This window comes from Tachypleus tridentatus, chromosome 12, assembly GCF_004210375.1.
Source record: "Tachypleus tridentatus isolate NWPU-2018 chromosome 12, ASM421037v1, whole genome shotgun sequence".
Classification (NCBI taxonomy): domain Eukaryota; kingdom Metazoa; phylum Arthropoda; class Merostomata; order Xiphosura; family Limulidae; genus Tachypleus; species Tachypleus tridentatus.
Genome location: NC_134836.1, coordinates 114,712,989 through 114,725,488, shown reverse-complemented (window position 1 = coordinate 114,725,488; position 12,500 = coordinate 114,712,989). Strand labels below are relative to the sequence as shown.

Below are 12,500 nucleotides of genomic sequence, written 5' to 3'. Positions count from 1 at the left end.
ACCCCATGGACTAAACATCAATTGTTTTTTTAATATTTCTGAAGAACGATAACTACCGTGGGTCGTCTACAAATTACCCGGTAATGGTCTTTATTCACGGTGGATATTTCGACAGCGGTTCCAGCAGTCAGTATGGGCCAGAGAAGCTAGTGGACAAAGGTGTGGTTCTGGTAACCTTTAATTATCGTCTGGGGATTTTGGGTAAGTTAAATATTCCTACAGAACTTACTGATAGTAATATATCGCTATTTCAATTTAGTTTGTTTTGTGATTTTTACACTAAAATGAAAGGACGAGTGGAGGAAACGTTTTACTCCTTCTAATAAAATAATAATAATTTTCCAGCTACCAATTGTAGGCTGTGAGGAATTGAAATGTGACTTACCATTCAGTGAAACTATTCATCCTTGTATTAAGAAAATGATGTTTTAAAAAAAAATCTTTCTCGGATTCCTTTCTACCAAACAGTCATTAGATAAGAAGAAATCATTTGTTCAGCGCGAAAATTCAGGGTTTGTTTCCCTAGAGTGGACAGAGAGCATTGTGTAGTTTTACGCTAAAATAAAGAAATTTTTTCCTCGGTAAAACAAAACAACGGTGATATATTTAAAACATAAACAATAACAACAATAATATGGTTAAAACATGACAACAATAATATATTTAAAAATAAACAATAACAACATTAATATATTTAAAACTTAAACAACGACAACAATAATATATTTGAAACATAAACAACAACAATAATATATTTAAACCATAAACAATAACAACAATAATATATTTAAAAATAAACAATAACAACAATAATATATTTAAAACTTAAACAACAACAATAATGTATTTAAAACAATAACAACAATAATATATTTGAAACATAAACAACAACAATAATATATTTAAACCATAAACAATAACAACAATAATATATTTAAAATATAAACAGCAACAACAATGATATATTAAAAACATTTTCTCTCAGGTTTTTTATCTCATAAGAATATTTTGGTTTTTTGGTTTGTTTCGGAACTTCGCGCATAGCTACGCGATGGTTATCTGCGCTAGCTGTTACTAATTTAGCAATGGAATTCTAGAGGGAGGGCAACTACTCCTCACTACATGCCGCCAACTCCTGGGTTACTCTTTTACCAAGAAATAATAGGACTGACCGTCACAATATAACGCCCCACGGCTGAAAATGCGAGCATGCGAGTCAGAATGCACTAACCACCTGGCCATGTGGGGCCTCTAAAGAGTAACCTGTGACGGGAATTCAAACCTGCAATCTTTCAATTGGAAATCGAACGCCCTTACCACCTGTCCATATCGAGTCTCTAAAGAGTAATCAGACAACAAGAGTCGTAGCCTAAATCTGACGCAGTACCACCTCTCCCCCAGTAACAGTGGTATGTCTGCGGACACACACCGCTAAGAACCAGGTTTCAGTACCGGTGGAGGGTAGAGCCCAGATAGCCCATCGTGTAGCCTTGTGCTTGTTTCAAAGATTGATTTATATTTTGTTCTATATTATCACACGTGTCTGATATTAAATACATTTTCTTATTTTTCATCTTTAACTAATAAGTCGTATCACATTGTCTCACAGTGGTACAAAGTTATGTCTGGGGATTTACAACGCTAGAAACCGAATTTCGATACCCGTGGCGGGCAGAACACAAATAGCTCATTGTGTAGCTCTGTGTTTAACCACAAACAAACTAATAAGGCTATGTTCATTCTAAATGTTTTTAGTTGTTCTTTCTCGAGTGCATATTCTGAAATTATTTCTTTCAATAACCTGTTAACAGGTATCAAACATCTGATATCAAACTCAAATTGCACCCTAGCGGCTCAGCGAAAAGTAAGAGGGCTTACAGTTCTAAAAATATGATTTCGATACCCTCAGTGGGCATAGCGTAGACCGCTGTGCAAATTTATACTCAATAATAATAAACATTTTACCACAGAAACAGGTCAATCAATCGTACCACGTACCTATGACATAACGCCCTCTGTGGGAAAGTTCTGGAACTATATTCTCATGACACATAACATGCAGTTATGGTACAGTGGCTCGTCTATTCGTGATTTTAGCGGTTGTACTTACAGAGTCATTTCTATTGCATTAACTCGGACATCTTTAAACACTAAACATCTATTTATTACATACTATAGTTTTGGTACAGCCCATGTAAAAATAAAGTTCAAACTAGTCATTTCCTTTACGCGTAATAAATCATTTAAAACTGCTTCTATATGTATAGTTAAAAATAGTTAACAGATAAACATTTAGAAACATGATGAATATGTTACTCTCTAAATATCAGGGGCTTCAGTGGCTCCGCGGTAAGCTCTGAAACCTATGAAGTTACAATATTAGAGTACCCACGTTGGACACAATGCTGTTAGACCATTGTGTAGCTTTGCATTAAAGATAAAACAAAAACCTAAATATCGAGTTTAATAGGAACCTAACCCTAATAGAATGAATAAATAGACGTAATACAACTAAACATAATTGATATTTTGTTCTTCCTTTCAACAATAAAAATAGTTTCTCGAAAAATAAACCGTTATACTTTCATTTGCATTATTTCTTTTGATACAGAACGAACTATCAAGAAAACAGCGTAAGTCCCGTGGTAATATGCTATTCTACACTACAGCTCCCTCTGGTTTTAGACTGTCTTAATGTCAATAAATACAAAAATAAAATTGTGATTTCTCATTTTTTACAAGCACAATAGAAGCAAACTCTCTGCCCCCTAATTTTAGCGTTGTAAATCCGTAGACTTACCGCTCTACTAGCGGTGGGCTCAGCAGATAGCCGGATGTGGCTTTGCTATAAGAAAACACAAACGCACGCAAACCCCCAACCAGTAAATACAGCAACATTACGTTTCTTTTAATTACAGTATTTTATTAATGAAAACTAACAATTGCAGATATTGTCAGGCTAAAGTGCTTCAATTATAAAAAGAAAGAAAATCTTCATTTTTATCAAAGTATTTTTCAAACTTTCACAAAATTCCATGCTTATCAACCCTTTTTCTTATAAACTTTAGAATGATTACCTTTGATCTTATGGCATTCTATTGATCTGATTTTATAAATAATTGCTGCACCGTCCATAAGTTTGTAAGTTACGAAACGCCTCCTTCTAACCCACTAAACAATATCATAGTACTTTATTTATGAATAGCTTAACATAAATGATTCAAAGTAAATGTCGATAATAAAGTTAACTTCCATGTGTGGTCGCGTTTCAAATTCTCGTCACACCAAACATGCTCGCTCTTTCAGCCGTGGGAGCGTTATAATGTTACGGGCAATCCTACTATTCATTGGTACACAAGTAACCCAAGCGTTGGCGGGTAGTGATGACCAGTTCCCTTCCCTCTAGCCTTACACTGCTAAATTACGGACGGCTAGCGCAGATAGCCATCGTGTAGTTTGTGTAAAATTCAAAACAAACCAAACCTTCGGGGGTGGGCAACATTACGAAACATATATATTGTTCCACTGTTGTGTAGAATGGTAATTGTCAGTTTGCCTACCATTTTGTACCAAGATCCGAGTCACGTTAACGGTGAGAGTGACAACTGACCTATTCACAGATCCTTAAGTAAAAACCTCACCTTACGACAACTTCCAAACCAAACAGAACCACTTCTAGACTCTCAACCGGAAAGCGAAGTGACATCAAGTCACGGTCCCACTACATCTACCTGAAGTTTTATTTTCCATACTTAACTTAGTTTATTCAATTTGTTTATTAGACTAATTAACTTCTTAAACTTTTATGAATTTTCTTGTTCTTGTAAAGAGATAAAAAATAGTTTTAAGATAAGAAAAATCTCTGACATTAGATAACAAGACAGATTATACGGACACATGTCTGAAGAAAACCAAAAACGTGGGGGCGTTATAAAGTTACAGTCAATCCCACTATTTGTTGGTAAAAGAGTAGCCCAAGAGTTGGTGGTGGGTGGTGGTGAGTAGTTGCCTTCCCTTTAGTCTTATACTACTAAAGTAGGGACGGCTATCACAGATAGTTCTCGTGTGGCTTTGCGCGAAATTCCAAAACAAACAAACAAAACAAACGTTTCGACCACTTTCGCACAGGATACCATTCAGGTTGAAAGTTCCGGTTATTTCTAGTTTTCGCATGACTTCTAATGATTGATAGTTAGTCTTAGAACTTGCGGTCATGCTGTTAAAGTTATCAAGTACTTTTTGAAAAGTTCTTTCGTTTTTGTGTTTTTTTTCGTGTCGACAAAACAGCAAATTGTTAAAAATGCCATTTCTATTGATTAGATCTGTGTCCATTTTAAAACTGTGTTCAAACAGTTTTTGAATTCAGATCTTTGAGAACTGACATTCATTTCTATGACTCATTAAAAATAAAATAAAAAGGTATTTATTATTTAAAGTTACATAGCTTCATTTAACTGAATTTCCGAATTCAACAACGCTCATCTCTGAAGTTCACGTAGAGCCCGGCATGGCTAGGTGGTTAACGTACTCGACTCGTAATCTGAGGATCGTGGGTTCGAATTCCCGTCACACCAAAAATGCTTGCCCTTTCAGCCGTTATAATGTGTTCGTCAGTCCCACTATTTCATTGGTAAAAGAGTAGTCCAAGAGTTGGCGGTGGTTGGTGATGAATGACTAGCTGCCTTCTCTCTGGTCTTACATTGCTAAATTAGGGACTTGTAGCGCAGATAGCCCTCGTGTAGCTTTGCGAAAACTTTAAAACAAACTAAGCCAAACTGAAGTTCACAGCTTCCCGGATTTAAAAGAGGTTCTACTTTGAAAATAACCAGAAATGTAACAAATCTTACTTTTCGTATTCCATCTTAACCGTTGCGGATTCTTCTGGAGTCGTAGAGTTGAAGAACCGAGCACGGGGCCTGAAACGTCATCCCAGAAACAAATAAAACCAGAAGTGTATGTCCATACAAATTTCAAGCAACAAGACGCTCAGATCCATTGAAGTTATCTGTGTCCAAGTTTTAAAACAGTGCTTCAAGTAATTTAATTCATTAACTCACTTTAAGATCTACGACCAATTCTTATCTTCTTGTTTAAGTATGTTTCTTTCTAGGCTTTCTTAGTACTGGTGATGAGGCCTCATCTGGAAACTGGGGACTCCTAGATCAACGACTGGCTCTTCAGTGGGTTCAAGAAAACATTGGAAACTTTGGAGGCGATGCTACTTCAGTAACACTGTTTGGACAAGGAGCTGGTGCTGCCTCTGTTATATACCACATTATATCTCCAGTTAGCCAAAGTAAGACTGTTATATACCACATTATATCTCCAGTTAGCCAAAGTAAGACTGTTATATACCACATTATATCTCCAGTTAGCCAAAGTAAGACTGTTATATACCACATTATATCTCCAGTTAGCCAAAGTAAGACTGTCATATACCACATTATATCTCCAGTTAGCAAAAGTAAGACTGTTATATACCACATTATATCTCCAGTTAGCCAAAGTAAGACTGTCATATACCACATTATATCTCCAGTTAGCCAAAGTAAGACTGTTATATACCACATTATATCTCCAGTTAGCCAAAGTAAGTCTGTCATATACCACATTATATCTCCAGTTAGCCACAGTAAGACTGTCACACTGTTCTTAGTACCTCCGTAACTTTGAAAGAGTTTCTCTATCATTTTACATTTCGTACGGCTCGGCGGTAAGCTACATGCAAGGTGATGTTAGAATTTGAGGTTCAATACCTGCAGTGTCTATCCCATTGTTTAATACTTCGTGCTTAAACGAAACAAACGATCACTTGGCAAACATGTTCCTATCTTTTAAAAGCTGCCGAGATTTATCCATTACTAGGTTCAGGTGTGGGAAACGAAATACTTGCATTTCAAGTTCTCTGCTTCATTGTCAAGTGGTTAAGGAGCTCCATCCGTAATCCGAGGGCCGTGGGTTCGAATCCTCGTCACACTAAACATGCTCGCCCTTTCAACCGTGGGGGCGTTATAATGTGACGGTCAATCTCACTATTTGTTGCTGAAAAAGTAGCCCAAGAGTTGGCGGTGGGTGGTGATGACTAGCTGCCTTCCCTCTAGTCTTACACTGCTAAATTCGGGACGGTTAGCGCAGATAGCCCTCGTGTAGTTTTGTGCAAAATTCAAAATAAACCAAACCAAATCTTGTTTGCTTCGTCTCACTTCTCAAAGTTCTAGAGAATTAGCATCACTCAGGTAAAATCGTGAGTTCAGACGTACTTGTAGGATAGAAGAGCCACTCAACCCGCTGGAATTCACCACTCAGCAATTTATCTTTCTTTACATGAGCTACTTACAATAGTCTGACAATTATAATTAACGGACACCCCTCCTGGAGTTTATAAATCTGAGTTATCCATCACCAAGCGCTATTTATTGCATTATGTACTCCAGTGTTTTGTACTGATTGGGGACAGATATATGATATAAAACCAATGAAATTCGAGAGATTGGTATAGATCAAAGAACACACGTAAACTTTTTCTCGTAGTAAATTGAACACGAAAATATTAAATATTTGTCAGTTGATTACTTTTATTAAACTATTTTAAAGTGGGTGTATTTTATTCAGTATTTCTAATTTGATAAAACATTTCTAAAGTAAGTTACATTTATTAAAGAATTCTGTGATAACATGTTTCTATTAAATATTTCGAAGGTAAATTGTTTTCACATTTTAAATACAAGTTACATAATGACAATGTATCTACTACTGATATTACTCAATTCTGATGAGATAAATACGTCTATAATTCTATAACTAAAACAGACATTTTTAACAGGGTTATTTCATCGAGCTATAGCAGAAAGTGGATCAGCTTTATGTCCGTGGGCTTTAGAGCGTGAGCCTCTTCAATACGCCCGTGAGGTGGCGCTTCTATTGAAATGCCCAACTGAGAGTTCTTTCCAATTGGTGGAGTGCATCTCTAGAAAATCTACGGGGGATATACTGAGAGCACAAACGGAAGGAAAAGTATGTTCTTGGATCATTTGTAAATAGGGCCCCGGCATGGCCAGGTGGTAAGGGAGATCGACTCATAATCTGAGGGACGCAGGTTCGAATCCCCATCACACCAACCATGCTTGCCCTTTCAGTTATAATTATAACTGAATGTTATAATGTTACGGTAAATCCCACTGTTCGTTGGTAAAAGAATAGCCCAAGAGTCGGCGGTGGGTGGTGATGACTAGTTGCCTTCCCTATAATCTTACTCTGCTGAATTAGGGAAAGCTAGCGCAGATATCCCTTGTGTAGCTTTGCGCGAAATTAAAAAACAACAACAAACAAAATCAAATAATTTATAAATAATTCATGCTAGTCGTCTGTTACGTAAGTGACATTAATTTGTTGTCTTCCCTCTGGTCTGTCATTTCGAAATTCGGGACGGTTAGTACGGATAGTTCTCGAGTAGCTAGTAGCTGTTCGCGAGCTAATATTTTACCAACGAACAGTAAGACTGATCGACAAATTATAACACTCGCAGCAAGCCATGTCAGACTGCTTTCGAAAACTAAACTTTCGACTAAAGTTATCTCGTTATTTTTTAAGTAGATATTAGTGGTCAACAAAAAACTAGAAAGGAGGAGACGAAGGTTTAGTAATTTTTACGTCTATTATATTCGAATATTTCTATTTCTACCAAAATGAAAGAAATAATTTAATAATATTACTAAAAAATAATTCGCCGTCCGTCATACGTTCAGCATACGATGGAATTGGAGAATAGGTTTCTCGATAGAGCTGTCGCGAGATTCAGATAAAGTGTAAAATATAAAAACATTTGATGTGTAAACAACAGTTCATAACAAACATTTGATATGTAAGTAACACTCCATGACAAACATCTGATATGTAAGTAACACTCCATGACAAACATCTGATATGTAAGTAACACTCCATGGCAAACATCTGATACGTAAGTAACACTCCATGACAAACATCTGATACGTAAGTAACACTCCATGACAAACATCTGATATGTAAGTAACACTCCATGACAAACATCTGATACGTAAGTAACACTCCATGACAAACATCTGATACGTAAGTAACACTCCATGACAAACATCTGATACGTAAGTAACACTCCATGACAAACATCTGATACGTAAGTAACACTCCATGACAAACATCTGATGTGTAAGTAACACTCCATGACAAGCTACTCTTCATTCTCAAATGTCTAAAGTCATGCCACAGAACACTGTCAGAGATCAAGACGAAACATGATTCGATCCCTTTGGAGGATACAGTACAGATATATTATTATGAAGGTTTATATTTAATAATTAACAAGGAAATTAATTGAATTATATTATCAAGAATACAAATATTACTTAATTAGCAAGAATATTGTTGGTTATTAATAACATTGCTATTATTTAATTATTAATATTAATAGTATTATTATTAGTAACCAGCATTATTCTCAATAATTAAATAATAACAGTACTATTAGTAAGCAACGTTGTTCTCAATTATTAAATAATAACAGTACTATTAGTAAGCAACGTTGTTCTCAATAATTAAATAATAACAGTACTATTTATAACTAACATTATTCTTTATAATTAAATAATAACAGTACTATTAATAACTAACGTTATTCTTTATAATTAAATAATAACAGTACTATTAATAACTAACATTATTCTTAATAATTAAGTAATAGCAATGTCATTATTGAATTAATAAGAATATTGTTGGTTATTCATAACGCCCCCCGCTAGTACAGCGGTATGTCTCCGGATTTACAACGCTGAAATCAGGGGTTCGATTCCCCTCGGTGGGCTGAACAGATAGCCTTTGTGGCTTTGCTAAAAGAAAAACACGCACAAGTTATTCATAATACTGCTGTTATTTAAGTAGTAATAATATTGTTAATATATTATTAGTAAGCATGTACCAACGACCTCAATACCTATTGTACTGTTGGCTGTGGGGAAAGCTGGCTACAGATAGTCGTGTGTTTACTATGTACAGTGGTTAGTTTGGCTATAGACAGAAAGTAATGTGTTTGGTGTGTCCAATGATGCGTCTGGTTATAGACGGATAGTCATGTGTTTAGTGTGTCCAATTGTGAGTCTAGTTATAGACAGATAGTCATGTGTTTAGTGTATACAGTTGTGAGACTGGCTGTAGACAGAGAGTTATGTGTTTAGTGCGTACAGTTGTGAGACTGGCTATAGATGTGTTGAACAAGGTAGGTTGTAATTGGTCAAATTTTACATTACAGTAAAACAGTATGGACAGTAATGTGATTGTTTAAAGATAGACGCGTGTTATTCGCTAGAATAAAACTCAGATCTTCATACTCAAAATAATGTTACCTTTATATTCTACAGTTTTAACTATATACTATACTGTGTTACCTTTATATTATACAGTTTTAATTTTGTATTATACTGTGTTACCCTTATATTCTACAGTTTTATCTATATATTATACTGTGTTACCCTTATATTCTACAGTTTTAACTATATATTATACTGTGTTACCCTTATATTCTACAGTTTTAACTATATATTATACTGTGTTACCCTTATATTCTACAGTTTTAACTATATATTATACTGTGTTACCCTTATATTCTACAGTTTTAACTATATATCATACTGTTTTACCCTTATATTCTACAGTTGTAACTATATACTATACTGTGTTACCTTTATATTATAGTTTTAATTTTGTATTATACTGTGTTACCCTTATATTCTACAATTATAACTATGTATCATACTTTGTTACCTTTATATTCTATAGTTTTAACTATATATTATGCTGTGTTACCCTTATATTCTACAGTTTTATCTATATATTATACTGTGTTACCCTTATATTCTACAGTTTTAACTATATATTATACTGTGTTACCCTTATATTCTACAGTTTTAACTATATATTATACTGTGTTACCCTTATATTCTACAGTTTTAACTATATATTATACTGTGTTACCCATATGTTCTACTTATTTCTACTTATATATTCAATAAATCCCAGTGAAGTGACTAACGTGTTGTTTGTAACGGTACCGACTGGATTCTGTCAGTCTTTTGTTTTCATTGTGTTTTTTTAGTGATTTTTTAAAATCTAAAGGTTTTTTCTTTCATATCAATAGATTGTTCTAACAGTTAGCAAATAGATTGCGTAGATTTTGTAACAATCTTCGCTGTTTGTAAAAAAATAAAGAAAAGAAGAAAAAACACATAAAACATCAATGTTGCCCTGTCACCCCACGTGCGTTTAACGTGTACCACAGGCATCCACGCTATTCACACACCTGTTCATCTTAATCTCACGTTTTTTGGTTTTCCTAGAAGTTTCCCTCTGCTGAGTGGTAAAACAATTCGCCACTTTTGGTAATGAATGCTTTGCCACACAGAATTTGTCTGGATAAAGGGCGGGTAATAAAAGTAGAAAGTTAGATAGTTTCTCTGGCATCATCGTGTCGGATTTGTGAGCAACATAACAGAACATGTTAACATAGTGTGAACTGGTGATCTAGATTATACAAAAAATGAAACAAAAACAGCATATGCCAACTAAACATGTCGAAGTCAATAAAGGTTATTTTTCATGTTCTGGTTTCCTTTGACGTTAGAAAAAAAAAAAACATCAGAGAATGAATGATACGCGAGTTTATTGAATTAAAAAAAGAAAAGAATTCTGTAAACCTGAATTTATTTGGTTAATTTAAAAAGGTTGTTCAAATATGGTGTCAGTCCGATGAAAAAGTTAGGGCAAATATCAAACTGTTGTTTAAGAACCAAAACCTTTAACCCTTGATTTTCAGACTAGTTTCTGATCAACAGAAAGGGAGACACCCTTTCAATATTTAACTTAGAAAGAGAATTGTTTTCCATGCCTAAAATTCAAGATGAAGAGTCGATATTCTGACACTTTAGTCATGGAGAACTCCTTCCATGCCTAATATGTAGAATAGGACATTCATCTCATATCTAATATGTAGAATAGGACACCTATTTCATACCTAATATGTAGAATAGGACACCCATCTCATACCTAATATGCTGAAGATGACAACCTTCCAATCCATAATCCAAAAAGAAAGGCACACCAATGCCTAATCGATTTAGAGTTTCTATATCCTTTGATACTTTTGTAACTTTGGTAATGATGGTACTAGTAGACCATCTCTTCTAGCTGGTGACGTTGTTTAATGTAACACGTAGTTAATGCGGAACTGTTTTTAATTTATTATACAGATACACATTTTACACTGTCCACTGTTCGGATACTAAACCAGTTGAACGTGGCCCAGTGTTTATCGCATCGGGCAATGAACCTGTGTGTCCAGCGTTTAAGTTCCGTTACTAAAACAATAAACGCACTCCGCACTTTGGGGCTATGGATGCATTATAAGGGTAACCGTCAAATTCCACTATTCAGTCAGACAAGAGTTACCCAAGAGATGACAGAGGATGCTGTTGAAGATGATTGGCACTGACAACCTTTGAGTAACTTTGCACAAATATCAGAAAACAATCACATGTTAAAACATTACGTAATTACAGGTTTTAATAGATGGTACCTAAGAACATTGTGAAGAAACGAGAAGACACAACAAATACCTTCATATAATAACGGATAAAAATTGTTTCGCTGTTCCAGGAATGATTTAGCGACTTATTTGCTCTTAAAACAAAACAATAAGAAATGTGAGGTGAACTCGTTCATCTTGGTTTGCATACTGGACTTCATTCAGCTGTGTTGCACGTGAACCTGGACACTAAATGGTCATAATAAATCGGCCATCTTCTCGTAATTCGAAAAGTTTAATCAGAACGTAATTGACTATTTGAATGGCGAAGTTTGTTTTTTATTACTCGTGTATTAATAATTGATATATTTTAATACGTAGTTTCATGGTTGTAAGGCATTATGGGGAGTTAAGATTTTATATAAGCTTTTGTTGCAATAATTTAAAGTTTATATTAACAAACTCTAATTTAATATTTTAAGGTCAATACAGAGGACCTCAGGGTAATCCATTTAAAAGAATTATTAAGTAAGTTGAACTGAACCGATTGATCACGGGGAACATCTGTTTGTTTGTAATTAAGCAAATAGCTACACAATGGACTATCTGCGCTCTGCCCATTACGGTACTGAAACCCGGATTTTAAAGCTGTAAGTCCGTAGATACACCGCTGTGCCACTGTGGGATCATAGATCATCTGTAACTAGCTTTAACAATAAAAATGTAAAAAGTTGAAGAATCTGTACTGCTTGTAAGTTGTTTTAGTTGACTGCAGGAATAGACCAATCGTATCTCTGTAGTTTCAGCTACCTGTATCCATATAACCCGTTATTACTGTTGCACGTCTTATCTTTACGGCCTGCAGTCCGCCAAAAGTAATGATTATTTTCCTTATTTCTTCCACTTTTTTATAAATTTAATTATGACCCCTAATGGAGTTTTTTTTGTATTTTTT

At 34.8% G+C, this 12,500-nt stretch overlaps 1 protein-coding gene and 1 pseudogene across 4 annotated transcripts in view; both read left to right on the top strand.

Annotated features, from left to right (window-relative positions):
- Window positions 1-7,014, top strand: part of LOC143234407 (cocaine esterase-like) — a gene marked incomplete at its 3' end in the record, with an annotated part of 29,505 nt that extends 22,491 nt beyond the window's left edge. For all 3 annotated transcript variants that reach the window (XM_076471773.1, XM_076471772.1, XM_076471771.1), the window contains 3 exon segments: window positions 45-201; window positions 5,111-5,296; window positions 6,824-7,014. In XM_076471773.1, the coding sequence (XP_076327888.1) occupies window positions 45-201; window positions 5,111-5,296; window positions 6,824-7,014 (534 nt within the window).
- LOC143234409 (cytochrome P450 4c3-like) overlaps window positions 1-12,500 on the top strand; it is an 85,359-nt pseudogene that overhangs the window by 50,796 nt on the left and 22,063 nt on the right. The gene's annotated exons all lie outside the window — the stretch shown is intronic.